This window comes from Perna viridis, chromosome 14 (assembly GCF_037379345.1).
Source record: "Perna viridis isolate PV_CMFRI_1.1 ecotype Kerala chromosome 14, ASM3737934v1, whole genome shotgun sequence".
NCBI lineage: Eukaryota > Metazoa > Mollusca > Bivalvia > Mytilida > Mytilidae > Perna > Perna viridis.
This window is the reverse complement of record NC_142458.1, coordinates 17,944,941-17,959,406: the sequence shown is the minus strand read 5'-3', so window position 1 is coordinate 17,959,406 and position 14,466 is coordinate 17,944,941. Positions and strand designations below refer to the sequence as shown.

The following is a 14,466-nucleotide window of genomic DNA, read 5'->3' as shown; positions in this document are numbered from 1 at the left end:
TAAATCTCTATTCTGAACGGAAATTCCCATTATTTTTGGTATGTTTGTATTTGGAAACTACAGGGTTGATATCACTGCTATTGGACTAAAAGTCGACGAGGATATCCACAATCCCAGCAGTCAGCTTTTTCTGACTTGAGTTACATGATTATTTACCGAAGTTTTCACATTTACAAAATTAAAATCCCCCCTAGTCACTGAGACCTAATTATTTGTGTGACACATAATATAACGTCTGAATTCCGGATTTTGATTTCTATTTCGGTGTTTTGGTTAAGGTTTTTAGTACTCGTAACTGTATACAATTTTTCAATTGTATGTACAATTTTTCAGTCTTGATCTTGAACGACCTTGAACCAAGTGGTCAGCTTTACGACGTATGCGATATATATATAATGATTGTGATTGATATTTTTGAATTTACCGGGGGAGTAAATATAGAATGACGACTTAAATATAATTGTTCATGGAGTACCAATTTTCGTTGTTTTCGTGGGTTTAGTTAACCACGAAATTTGGTTTTCAACAAAATTTGTTTTTGAGATAAAGTTGTCAAATCAACGAATTCAAGAATCTGCAAATTATTATTCCCTAAACCATGAAAGATGATACCCACGAATAAAAGTACATTCACAGTATGACAAATGTAGCAAATATCATATCATCGCATTATGGATATTAGCAAGCCCATTTTTCAATTATTTGATATTTTTGTGATACTGTCGCATTAGGCGATATAAATATCAAACATAATTTGGCATTTTGTGCATTCTATAGAGAGTCTCTGTCGCGTAGATGCTTGTATAAAGACTTCCTCACTTAAATTTTGTAATTTGTTTTTAACCATGAACAGTAGAAAGGACAATATCAGCTTGTGTCTTAAAGGTATTACTGCATCACTCATGTTAGCCCTTGTGTATGCGAATCCAACAGTAAGTATTGTAAAATGTAAAGTCAAGAATTAACGTTATATCATTTTTCTGACAATCAGTGATAAAAAAATTTCATATCTATCGCTCAAGCATATGAAAAGAAGCATAAAAAAGAGACAGAAATTGTATTATTCGTTGCTTAGCATTCGGTAGATGAATGTCTTTAGCAATCATATCTTCTTTTTTTTATATCTCTTTCACAATTCTTTAAAAAGAAGAGTAAACGAAGAAGGAACAAAATAAGATATTGGATAGATACACTTAATAATGCCATATGTACGATCGACTTTACATGCTAGGCTTTCAGTAATATTTAATCTAGTTATTATGGAAATAAGACAAACAGTAGAAAATTTCAGTGCACAATTGCTTCGAGATTCCAAAAACCAAAATATGTGTTCAGAGTCTGAGTTAGCAATTATGATCATGCATTTTTTCCGTCAACATTAAAAGATATATTTTTTAATCAAAGATAGGGTGGCTTTCTAACTATACAAAAATTGAACAGAACTCGAAAATTACAAAACATTAGTACTTATATTTACGCGAACACTGTTAACGTTCTTATTGTCTAGGTATACTTATTTTCACTATTTTCGCGGTGGACAGAAAACCGCAAAATGAAGCACCCGTAAAATTAATCTTTTAACACTATAAATTTATGCTAATCATTATTTGTACCACAAAAAATTTTAATTGCAAATATTGCGAAAATTGACACGTTTCAGGTGACTAACTAGGAAAGTCCTGGGAATATGAACAAAAGTACTTTAATGTACTATTCTAATGCACACATTTATTGCCTTAGGATATGAATTCGGATGATGAAATAACAGAGTACCAACCCAATTATTACCCATTAAGAAATGGACTTGGACACGAATCAAATTATTTGTACCAGAAAACAGTAAGTGATAATAGACCTCTTGCACATGCATAATTTACCCTGAATATACAGGTAACTGGTTGACTGTTCTTCACAGACGAATGAGAACCAAGCAGTGGGTGGCACATGCCAAATTTTATTTTCTAAGCCTTTTAATCCATTAGCTATTTATATGAAAGACCATACACTTTCTATCCAAATGCAATAAAAACAGACTAAATTTGATTATTCCCCCTTCATTGTTCTTCAATCAGACGGAAGTTTACTAAAGGGCATGCAAATAAAGGTTCGATGTTTTTTGATGATATGGACAAGAAAATATATAACTAACGGAATAAATATTCATTCTGTTCACAATTAAGTGATTTGTTAGCAACTTTTAACGAATAATCAGAGTCATTCACGATGCATCTTAATGAGTTTAACTTTGCATTTGTCAAACAAATTGTTTGGATAAAATTTACTATGCGCCTCCCATATCACAGGATGTAACTGCTATCTACATTGTAATTCTCATAAATTAATGTTTCCCTCGGTTCCTTTGATTTCTATAATTTTTCGCAAGTTGCTTTCTGTTTATTTTTGGGTAGATTAAACCTAAAAAATCGAGCATCTTGCAAACTTGTAGAGAAGTATGTACCTTCACTTAGCTTATAGTGCTTTATATGATGAAACGTCGTACATACCTGTTTAGGTACCGTATTCTCTGCGACTACTTATTATAGCAACATGATATTTTAACTGAAGCTTTATATAGGTATGAAATGTAGTGTGATTTTATGTCACACTGAAATATCAACTCCTTGGTGACGACTTTATGGTTTGATTACCTGATAACTGGCTTGGGTGGAAATAGAACGCAAGTATCTGAGCTACGATATTCGTTGTTATTGTTTTATGAAATTAATTAGTTTAAAGTACACCAAGTCCATGCTCTCCAGTTTTTAGTGGAGTCCGAGTTGCTCATTTACTTTTGTTTCTTTGTATGTATTATTTTTGGTTGTTTTATGTTGCTTGTTGTGTTTGTATGTTTTCCATGTCATGTCTTTGTCCCTGGATTACATTCTTTTTATTTCCGCTAGAACCTTGGTTGTTCCCTTGGTTACTCTTTCAAAGACAGATAACGTCATCAAAATGCCAAACTTCATATAATTCAATTTAAATTGGAAGAATCGGGTATAGGGCATGAGAAATGGGGAATCGATATTGATAAGGTAAAATTGATAAAAATAGATAAATTGTTATCGTGTACAAATTGTACAGATGTGTATTAGATTTTGTTTTCATTCTTGTATAGTCCTTGTTTATTACGACTGCAAAAATGTGAAATTTAATAAAGGTTGAAACAGGAATGATGTGGCATGTTGGAGTGGCAATTGTGATGATGAAAAATGAAGGAGACGCTGAAAATTTCACCACATAGAAGAGATGTAATGCAAAAATTTAGAAATAAAACGGTATCCATTTTTATACAAGAGAAACGCTGATTTATTGTACAGTAAATTTAACGGTTCCTTTCTTTTACATATACTTTCAGTCAATGTGTTTTTACTCATTTTAACACATAAACTGGCAATTGAGAAAACAAGGAATTTTTAAGTCATTACAGATCATCTTTTAATCTTACTTAAATTGTTTCTCGTAACACTTAAGATAAAATCAAAAATGTTCTAAAATGGTCTTAGGAAAGTCGTAGTACATCTGCTTAATCATAAGAATTTGATTTCCTCGTTCAAATCTGGTCTCTTTCGACTTACATTTTGACTATTCAGTACTAGCCTTACACCGATCACCAGTCCACATTAAATCAATTTAATTTCCTTTGGTAAATTAATCATACCTAAAAAGATATTTTCAAAATGGCATAGACACATTTATTCGTTTTCATAAGAATTTTCTGAACTATGAAAATATACTAACAAAGACCATTATTTTACAGGGCAATGCATTTCAAGGAGTCCGAATTCCAGGGAATGAACACAAAAGAGTATTTATGAGAGGACTCCAAGTCGCTAAGAGGCTACTGAATGGACATCTACAGGAGAAAAGGGTAATCCTTGGAAAAAACCCACTAGGAAAGCGATGACTTGATTTTTTTTATATATATATTAAGTTTTATTTGGTATGAACCTCTTTGATGTTGTCAACAAAGCTTCTCGATCGTAACACCTGGCCAACATTATGCATGGAAGTTATCAATATAGTATCTTTCAATTTTCTCCATTGCTCAGCTTATAGTTTGTATAGTTTGTTCAGCTTCTTGAAAAGTAATGTTTGTAGATTGTCACCGGAAGCTTTGCACACATACTTATATGTCACATGATTAACTCAAAAAATATACATGTATGTTAATAGTATGGAATGATGGCACCAAAACGGCGCAACAGTGTTTATGTGTTATAAATCTTAGTTGATTCTGTAAAGCCTGTGTCTTTGTGTTTAACCATTCATTTATGTATATTGACTGATTTGATAAAATTAAAAAGAATTAAGAAGTTGGTTGGTTCATTTTATCAGTGCATGATTTTAAATTACTTTACAACCTGTACAAAGTCAGTGTGACTGTTGCATTGCTGCGTGAACTGAATTGCGCAGACGTGGTATAAGACACGGTACCTCACAATGAATGGAACCATCCAAAGATGATTAATTACACGCACATATCATAAAAATGCTCAACGAATATCAATCGAAGAACCCAATTGAACTTCGGGTGTGTCCTATATCATTCTGGTCATCGACTAACATTCAATTAGATTACCCAGTTTAAATACACAATATTAATCAATTCAAAGAATAAATTAGCTAAAAATAATCTACACTTAACTGTAAACAAATGACAAACTGTTTTTTAAGGTAAGGAAATTAACTTTGGTTTGTTTGTTTGTTGGGGTTTAACGTCCGAGCAGCAATATTTAGCTATATTTAGACGAAACGTCGGTAAATATTTACACAACAACAACACACACATATAAAACAAAACAAAAACAAAAGAAAACATTTGAAACTATGAAAAGACGAGCAATGTCCTGCTTTTATTGGAAAACATCGTTGCCGAGAAGCCTTTCGAAATTCCCGGTCTTTATTTAAATCAAATGTAGATTGCCAAACGGCTACCGTCGCGTTAAATCATTCCCATTTTCTCGACTTTTTCTAAGAGGGCCGCCTAGAGTGAATATCAAACGTCAAACGCTGTTCGGAATTTGTTTGATTTATTTGCCTGTATCTAATACCTACAGTTGCATGACAATTTATACTCGTAAACCATTTGGTAAACGAATAAAACACGTGCTAGATTAAAGCTTCCCCTTGTAGATTATTTACACACCCATGATTCTAATGCATATCATTTTTGGCTGAGAAGATGATTAAGTAAAGGATGAGGGTCCATAAGGCCTTGTTCTGTCTACTGAAATAATTGGCAACAAAGTATCATAAATTCGGAAGAAAACTAGATAATAATGTAATTCATATTGGAAATTTGTAATTTTATGCTTTAAGTTCATAGTTTATAAAATAACAAATGAGAAACGAATGCACAAATACCGCCTGGAAGGATACTCTGTAAATAAAATAACATTTTTTCACTCTTTTGCCACTTATGTTATAGCGAGATCCAGCGTTAACCAAAAAAAAAAAGATTGAAACTGGAAGTGTGCATTTATTAATCCGTTTTACATGAAAAAAGGATGTTGTTTTGGTTAGCGCTGGGTCTATATGTGCATTTAACAAAAAGATCTTAAATAATCACGCTTAAAATCGTATCAAAAATGACTAAGTCCAACTTGTACATGTGTCATATGACCTAGCTAACTGTCACATTATTAAGCACCTTGGGCACCCGTGTAATATACACTGAAACCCTAATTACCCTGTATCATGTGGAGTATATTTATTCATTAAAAAACTTTTATCTCAACTTTATGCCAAAGAATGAAATAATATCTGAAATAATCTTTGATCAGATGTTGATTTTGAACATGCATGTATGTACGTGAATGCACTTATTTTGAACCACGTCACTGTCCTTAACGTGGGATTTGTTCTATGGATTTAACATTTGAATCAAATTGTTTTCAATATCCGTATAAATCTTCTCGATAAAAGATTGTTCTACATCATGATTTACTTTTGCGTTAAATGTAGTACAAAAAAGAGAAGCTTTAGGTAAGCTCATATAAGCATTTTTGTATAGAAACCTGCAGCACGCAGTCTATAGATAATTTTGTTTGTAATAAATGTCGCATCACATGTTTTTCCTTTATGCGATCCGCAAAGTTGGAAACACTGTTGTAATATCAAGCGCGAATAAAGCTTTTTAATCGCTCCGGTTTTTATTTTGAAAGTAGGAAAATTTAAAAAAAATCTAGTCTCTGTGCATTTATCTATTACAATGATTAAGTACAGTTCTACACTAGAAAGTTCTTTCAACTGCTTTCTGTATTCGGGAAAAAATCTTCAATACATAAATATTTACAATGTGCACATATAAAAAATGTCCCTACAAGTACATATATTCGATATTGCAAATTTAATATATGCAAAATATTTGTTCAATTTTACGCATTTGTGTGTGAATAAAATCCTGTTGCTTAAATTTCTTGTATATAAATTAAATTTTCCAACATTCCTTTCGTATTTAGTGAACATATACGCCAAAAAACTTATAGACACTTAAAATATCCTTATTTATATCAACACTGATACTAGATGAAGTACTTTGATGCACCGTTCAGGAGGAGCATAGTTGTACATGTTAATTCTTCATGTTCAGGTGTAAATATGAGCTTAATAGCCTACATGTAGTTTAATTATATTGATATGGCTGGTCTAATATAATTTTTGTGCAAAGCGGTCCTGTCGTGCTAATTATTGTCTGCAGTTCAGATTTTTGTCGTCCTTTCGAATATGTAGATCTAATGCAAAGTTTTATTTCAGTCAGTTGCATCCGGTGTTACGTTTGTATTAAATCAATGTCTCAAAAATGTTGGTATCCGCCTCTGAAAAAACAAAAACAAAACAAGGCAGGCGCGTCCTGGATGGTGGATTAAATAGGGTGCGATAATGCCTTATAGATTGTCAGGTAATACAAGCATGGTCTGATCGTGATACATTTGAGGTATATTGGTATGAATATCCACGTGACATTTATTGAAATTAGTTTTTGAACCTTAATTTAAGATATGCAAAGCTTTCATGCATTTTAGAGATACGGTTTGCATTGATGTTTAATCTTCGGAAACTCTACAAAAGGAGGCCCCCTGTTATTTTGATCCAAAATTGAAGTGTATCACTTCTGGGCTTCTTAACTTCCTTTTTCATCCCCATAATTATGACTGATGAATTTCTAAAATGACAGGTTTTAAGCACCCACCGGGAGACGGAAAAAACCGTCGGGAAGCTCCAGCCAATGCATTATTTCAAACTTTTCTACATTAATTTACTACTATTCGTAATAAAAAAAATATGAAAAAGTTTCACATTTATATATTTCAAAACTTCGCAAATATTATAGAAATTGTTAATTTAACTGAAAGTAATGATTAATAATGATTTGTGCATATACGTGCTTATTATGTTTCAGCTATAATTGTACTCAGAAAACATTTAAAACATTGCGCAGGGATCTCTCTGTTAGTCTGTCTGTCTGTATTTAAGCACGAAACACATTAGTGACTTTTAACTAGATATACTTTTTATACTGTTATTTGGTGTATTCGGCTTTTTAACAGTGTAGGAGAATAGCCGGTAGAGCTCTAAGTGACTACTCACGTGGTTCAAGATATGAGTTGTAAGTTGGCATGACAACTGAAACGACAAGTGTGTCTTTGCTTGTTGGCTGAAATAATAATATAAGACTTAAAATATTTTTTTTGATAATTTATTGTTTCCTCGATACACGCATGTAGGATGCAGCATCGTAGGAACATAGCTTTTTATACCATATTAGCCAGAAAAAAAAATATGATTAACCATTTAGAATTGGCAATGATGAAAACTTTGTCTATTAAAAAATAACATAAATTTTTCATGTGCATATTGTTTATTGTGCGAAGTGGAAAATTTGTTATTGTTCAATAGACAAAATTTTTATCATTGCCAATTCTAATAAATTAATTTTAGAACATATTTTTATCTTTACACATGAGAAAAGTAGCTCCGAATTTAACTGAATAGGGTCGTATCAATATTTTTTTATCCATTGAGATATAACAATCAGATTAAAGTATTTATATCAAATTAATTTATATAAAAATAAAAATTCACTTACTTGGTCATCTATTAATCAAAATGTTGACCATTGGGATAAAATATAGCAAATTGTTTCTAGGGTCAAATCGTCACTATGTGTCAACCAAAAGTAATTTTAATTAAATCCTAAGCCAAATGGACATTTGTCCTTTATTACATAATGTATCTCGGCTTTCTTGTTTATGTTCACTTAGCGAAAATCGGAACTAAAGTAAAGTCTTTGTACATAATTCCTTGTGGCTTTATCTTATGAAATGTGATAAACAATTTACCAAGAATTAGCCGAAAGCTAAACTTTAGGTAATAGAGAAAACAATGAAAGTGACGAAAATAAAATACGTGTACATACAAAATCAATAAAATACTTCTAAATAACACAAAGCTAAATTATGCAATTTTTTTCCATCTACAATTTTATCAAATTGTAGATTTTAAGAAAGAAAGTTTTATTTACAAAATATACACTAAATACACTATATTATTATATATAGTCACTCATGCATTGCTATCGTGTAGTTGAGGACGAAAACACATGATTTGTATATTTGCCTCATCTTTGTTGATTCTGCTTTCAGAGGAACATACTCTGAGACTCTATGATCACCGAATTTTATACAACTTGTCATTGCAATCCAGAAAAAAAACAGGGTGCCTGAATCGTTCATCTGCTTAAATTTCTTGCCTTTCAAAGGCAATAACTTCAAAGTTTTTTGCTATTTTTAATGCTATTTCTTTCAAATATCTTTCCTCTGACACTACTTGACCAATTGGAAGCAAACTTAGTGTGAATTTTCCTTGGGGAATCCTGCATTTAACTGATGTGGGATTTGTTGACCTGCCAACAAGCATGACTGCCGATACTAAAAATTGAAAGTAGGGATCAGAAAAAAGTTTTTTTTATATTTGTCCAAAACCGTTTGGTTTAGCCATTTTTTTTTCAATTGCTGTATTGATCCGTATTATAAAGCCTTCAAAAGATTCCAAGGAATAAAAGTTGTCAGATGACTCTTTGTTTGAGACTTTGCTCTTGAAAGGCAAAAAATATTTTTTTTAGCAATTTTCAGCCAATTTCTTGAAAACTTTAATAGATAGAATGAAACTTTCAATTGATGAAATGATGCTCATAAATCCTACAAAAAGTCTTCTTGAGTCAAAATAGTCGAACAATGCATTGTTAGTTATAATTATTGCCCTTGAAAGACAAAAATTTAACCAGTTGAGCGATTCAGTGGCCCTTTTCACAGAAAATCGTAAGAGTAAAATTGGTCGTAAGTTATGTCGTCATAACGTACGACTAATTTTACACTTACGATTTTTTGTGAAAAGGACCACCGGCTCCTGGGAACCTCTTGTTAAATGATTGAATTTCTTAAATATGGGTTAAAGGAATACTTATTCAGCATAATTTAATATTGTTAAAAGGAAATTTGGGGTCAACAAAATTTTGTTCTTGTTATGTTGATAAAAAACTATGAAATTCTACTAACTTAAATTTCTATGGAACATAGTCTTTCCAGGACAAATCATTGTACCTGAACATGTAATATTTTATGTCCTTTTTTAAAAAATGACTCGGAGACATTACATCGTATTTAATTGTCGAACACTTCTCTAATTGAAAATGCATTTTGTATTACAATTTTCAAGACGACTAAAATGTTCCATGAAAAAGGTATTATCGACCATAAGTTAACACCATGCATGTGAAATATTTTAGATGCAATGCCTTTTTAAAATGATAACTGTAAATATTCAGCTTTTTTAATGAAAGGTTAGGTTCACGTGATCATTTAAAGGGTGAGTGGATGTTACGTTTTGTTGATGTATGGTTCGTTACGTAATCTTTGTTTAGCACAAATGTATGAAGTTAATAATTCGTTCACAAAGAAAAAATATGACTCAGACGCAAAAATAAAAATGCTACAAATTTTATCTTAAATAAGCATTTCCTAAAGATAAAAACTTCTTCTAATTTTATTATATATACAAAAACAGTAGAACATTGATTGTAACGTTGAAATGTGAATGGAACTTTTATTAATGTCATTTAGAATTGTGAATCTTTACAAAAACTACAGTTTTAGGGTGGTATACATGTAGGTTTCAAAATAGCACCATACTCCAACTTTCCTTCTCCTGGTCGCCCCACTAGAATCCCAATCTCCTATGGCCTGAGCTTTAAAGATCATTTCTCTATCTCACCAGTGAAAAAGCATTACTTCTCGTAATATTGATTGGTTTTTAGTATGAGGCCATTTATTGAGAGATGTTTGCTGTAACGTTCCGGCAACGTAATATTTATAGATAACAATTTTGTTTATCAGTGAAAGAAGCACCATATGAAACATTATAGGATTTCAAGAATATGACAAATTAAAACTATAAACCTGCATGATACGCGATTGAAAATGATATATGATATCAAAAGCAAAAAACAAAAGCAATCATCAAAAGTGATCATTAATGTACTGTGTCTTCGAACGAAAAGCTATATCAAATGATCTGAAAATGTTGATGCATTGATGATTGACACAATTAACAATCATATAATGAAAGCAGTAGAACAATTTAAAAATTTGTTGTTATATTAAGCTATCCCGAGATAACGAACACTGAAAACAAAGAACTATATCTGTGTAATTGACTTGGAGACAGTAAATACTGACTGGTGGATCCAGAGATTTTCAAAAAGGGGTTCAGATGGTTCCAGACAAATAGGGTATTCCAGCATATTATTTGCTCATTTCATGCCCATATTTTGCACGAAATTTACCAAATTTCAAACGAAAAAGGGAGGAATCGACTCTGGGAACCCTACCCATGGATTAGGCACTGACTGATGTGTGTTGATTGGCATTACTTTTAACATTTCACTAACCTATACAATATGTCAGTTGTCAAAGTCGACTTTATAATGGCAGCTGTTTACTGACATGTTCATTAAAAACATTGTTAGTTACACTCCCTGGAGAAAATTGTCTGTTGCAATAAAGTTGGGTTGTATACAAGTGACATTTGTCATATAAGGTGGTACAGAAGTGGCTACACCATGGACAAACACTTGTTATGTTTTTCACTCGTGGCAACTTTTTACATAGTCTCAGGACATCCTGTGGTAAGATTATATAGTACCTTAACATTTTTGTTATTTTTTTTTCTGTTTTTGATCTTTTATTGTTATGTTTAATTTGTTTTAATTTGTGAAGCCAAAATTGCTTGATTCATTCACAATTGATTTCTTTGCTTTGCCTCCGTTTGCGATATTGTGATTTCCTTCAATTAATTTGCATTCGATTTCATTTGAATATTGATGAAATTATCGAGGAATTGAAATTTGTGTTTATTTTGATGTGGATTTTGCAATTTTTAAACACCTATGTAGAAGTAGTAGCGATACCAAAAGTATAGAAAGGAAATACAATGTAAGTTAATACAACAATGTCGGCACATCAAAAGTACGAACAATTTGTAACATTTAATACTGAATAAGTTATCAGAAAGGGAGATAATCAATATTAGTAAGTATTTATTAGTTAATGAAAATATGTCTGTGCATATGCTTTTCCAAAAGCCAGAAACTTTACTTTTTTTATTGCAAAAATGGTTTTACAATCGACAGGCCAATAACAATAACAGTTTTGTTTATTATTTCTTAGTGTCATTTTGTCCCTATTAAATTCCAAATTAATAATTTAACACCAATTTAACATTATTCTTTCTTATTTGTTTTCCCATAAATACGATAGACATGTACTTTTATGCAATAGTAGGAACGTAAGTGTTATTTACTGCCAGTTATCATATATTATCACTTATTGTCAATACATTTTAGTTGCTCAAAAAGAACGATTGTAGTATAAAATTACAAATTTGACCCATATCTGTACTATATTCATGTATCATGTAAATGGTAATGGTCTTGATTGATGTATATCATGCACCTCAATCAACTTCTTATATATTCTTGGTTTGATCTTTGACCTTACGAACATCCCTTTGAGGTGAATCAAAGATATCGTTTTCGGATTTTATATTGAAAAATAATATTCATAAATTAATTTTCAAGATATTTCAAATTTTAACCGAATTTATTTTTCTATATAGAAAACAAAGTCCTAGAAATATTCGCAGAATTTTATCTAAATAGAGCTTAGGAATTCCCATTTTGAATATTAAAAAAGAATAATATAATTATGTCTGTTTTGAATGCTGGAACAGCTATTTGAATATTTGATGTAAATAAAGACCAATATCAATGTGGTCAGGCTTACTTAATAAAGCTATGTAACTTTAAGTAATTCGAATATTATATAATCCTTGAGGATTTGAAAGCATTCTTTTTTTTTGTGATAGCCCATTTACATATATAGATATTCAAATAAGTTGATTTCACATAACTTAGTCATTCTCCAAATATTCTCTTTCAATATTAAAACATACATAAACGGTATAAATATATAAAATTGAAATTGCATTAACCCTAATCAAAACATTTTTGCTTGTTGGGAATCAATTCTGAAAATATTTCCCAGAGTATGAAAGTTAAAAATTCTTCAGTAAAAAAGTAAAATTATTTTGACAAATGATTTTTAAAACTTTTTCTGAAGATTTATTTAACTCAAACGGCTAAAGAACTTAAAATTACAATGCCGTTTCTACTTACAGCCTTTATCCCTGTGTCCTTAACTTTATTTGATACATCTTGACTTTCAAAAAGCAATCGTGCCAGTATAATTTTCAACCACGAAAAGCACAGTTTCAGGTGCGTAAGAAAATTAATTTTTAATGAAGAATTTATTTCAGGACTACCCCCATCATCATGGACGGGAACTGTTTCCAGAGAACTATCAATATTTTGAAGATCTAAGAGGTCCAGCTCCTCTCCAGTTGATGCAGGTACTTAATCAAAGCTTCTTTAATTAAATTGGTTGGAGTTTTTTAGGGGATGGTGGTGGAATTGACTTTTGCCATATTTAAGATTTAAATAGATTAAAATGATTTCGGAATGTTTGTTCCATTTTTGACAAAATGAATAAAATGTATATTTATATTGAGTTCTACACATTTTGTTTTTGTGGCTTTTCTTTTTCAGGAACCAAACGAATTATCTTTTCCACATGATGAGACAAAAAGGCTTTGGATCCCGGAGAATAGACCTGGAAAATGAGTTTTTCTAAGTGAAAAAAAAATGTTTAAAAAATTCGTATTTTAGCATATTTGATTGACAAGAAAACATAGATTTTTCCATTCTTTATCTACTCTGTTTGATACTAAATATCAATATCAATCAACTTGAATGTTTCTATAAAATCAAAAGTTGCTGACTGACCCAATTGGTTCCCTGGATCATATGACCTCTTTTTTATTACAAATCTTTCTTTATAATTGCTCAACTTTGTTGTTGTCTTTTTTTTGTCCTGGGTTGTGACGTTTGACGCTTAAGTATCCTTCATAACACTTTATTCACTTTAACAGTAACTTATTTTGTTATCTGTACGAACAAAGAAAAGTGATAAAAATACCTACTTTTAACTTGGAGTTAACAAAGTCAGCAGGTGTAGTTATTGTAAAAATAAATTAAAAAAAAAATAAAATAAAATAAAATAAATTTGAAAAAAATGAATGCTTTCTATTACTTTATTTTGTTTTTGTTGAAATAATGGTCAATTGGACTAGAGAGCTTATTACATTATTGATTTGATTAAATATGTACAACTACGGTTAAAGAGATGTGGATAGCGGTTATATCTGATATACTTTCTTGTCATACATGGAATTTTGTTCTAGGAATTAGCGAAGCAGAACATCTTTGTCAATTTCACAGTAAAAATTGTGGTGGGTAATTGTATGAGATACCATCACATTCACTTACGACCCCACCCGACTCGCCGCCTAAATCCAGTACACTTACGACAGGCCACTCTTCCAAAAAATAATGTTAAATAAACGTAGTGAATCAGCGTCAACAGTATACAGTTCCATGTTTAGCAAGTACCTAGCTCTGTGCATCACATTTTCCTGCGTCACCTGCTGTACAGTCGTGTATCATAAACATGCTATATTTTGATAACCTTTACTGAAATCGCCACTGAATAAGTGCATTAGTTTAAAAATGTCAACTATATACCGAGTCCAGTAATTTGAACTACATCAAAGATTTTTTTTTTTCAAAATTTGCAAATTATAAAAAAAAAATGCATTAACACTTATTTCTTGTATTGCACCAGGAAGTTCTTCCTAGTTGATTATATATCATAATAAATTCTTAAATTCCCTCAACACACACACACATACACTAATAAAAAGTTTCATTAGCATACTCGATCAAGTTTTCTTTAGGACTTATATACATTTTTCGTTCGCAAAAGGATAGAGAGTAACATATGCCAAGTGGGA

The 14,466-nt window shown here is 31.1% G+C and overlaps 1 protein-coding gene and 1 long non-coding RNA gene across 2 annotated transcripts; both read left to right on the top strand.

Annotated features, from left to right (window-relative positions):
• The first annotated feature begins 763 nt into the window (after nt 1-763).
• On the top strand, nt 764-4,316 carry LOC148598469 (uncharacterized). The gene is made up of 3 exons (XM_088561166.1): nt 764-932; nt 1,741-1,839; nt 3,758-4,316. The coding sequence occupies exons 1-3, from the start codon at nt 846-848 to the stop codon at nt 3,902-3,904; spliced, it is 333 nt and encodes a 110-aa protein (XP_088417292.1). The 5' UTR covers nt 764-845; the 3' UTR covers nt 3,905-4,316.
• Nucleotides 4,317-11,045: 6,729 nt separating this feature from the next.
• LOC148598468 (uncharacterized) lies at nt 11,046-13,693 on the top strand. Its single transcript, XR_015918494.1, has 3 exons — nt 11,046-11,185; nt 12,874-12,966; nt 13,163-13,693. It is a non-coding gene; the product is annotated as an uncharacterized LOC148598468 (long non-coding RNA).
• The last annotated feature ends 773 nt before the right edge of the window (nt 13,694-14,466 follow it).

What these genes read in the sequence shown, in the direction of transcription:
- LOC148598469 (XM_088561166.1), top strand. Translation starts at nt 846, where the DNA reads ATGAACAGTAGAAAGGACAATATCAGCTTGTGTCTTAAAGGTATTACT. An exon ending in TTGTGTATGCGAATCCAACA is followed by an intron (nt 933 to 1,740) that starts GTAAGTATTGTA and finishes TTATTGCCTTAG; the next exon opens with GATATGAATTCGGATGATGA. An exon ending in ATTATTTGTACCAGAAAACA is followed by an intron (nt 1,840 to 3,757) that starts GTAAGTGATAAT and finishes ATTATTTTACAG; the next exon opens with GGCAATGCATTTCAAGGAGT.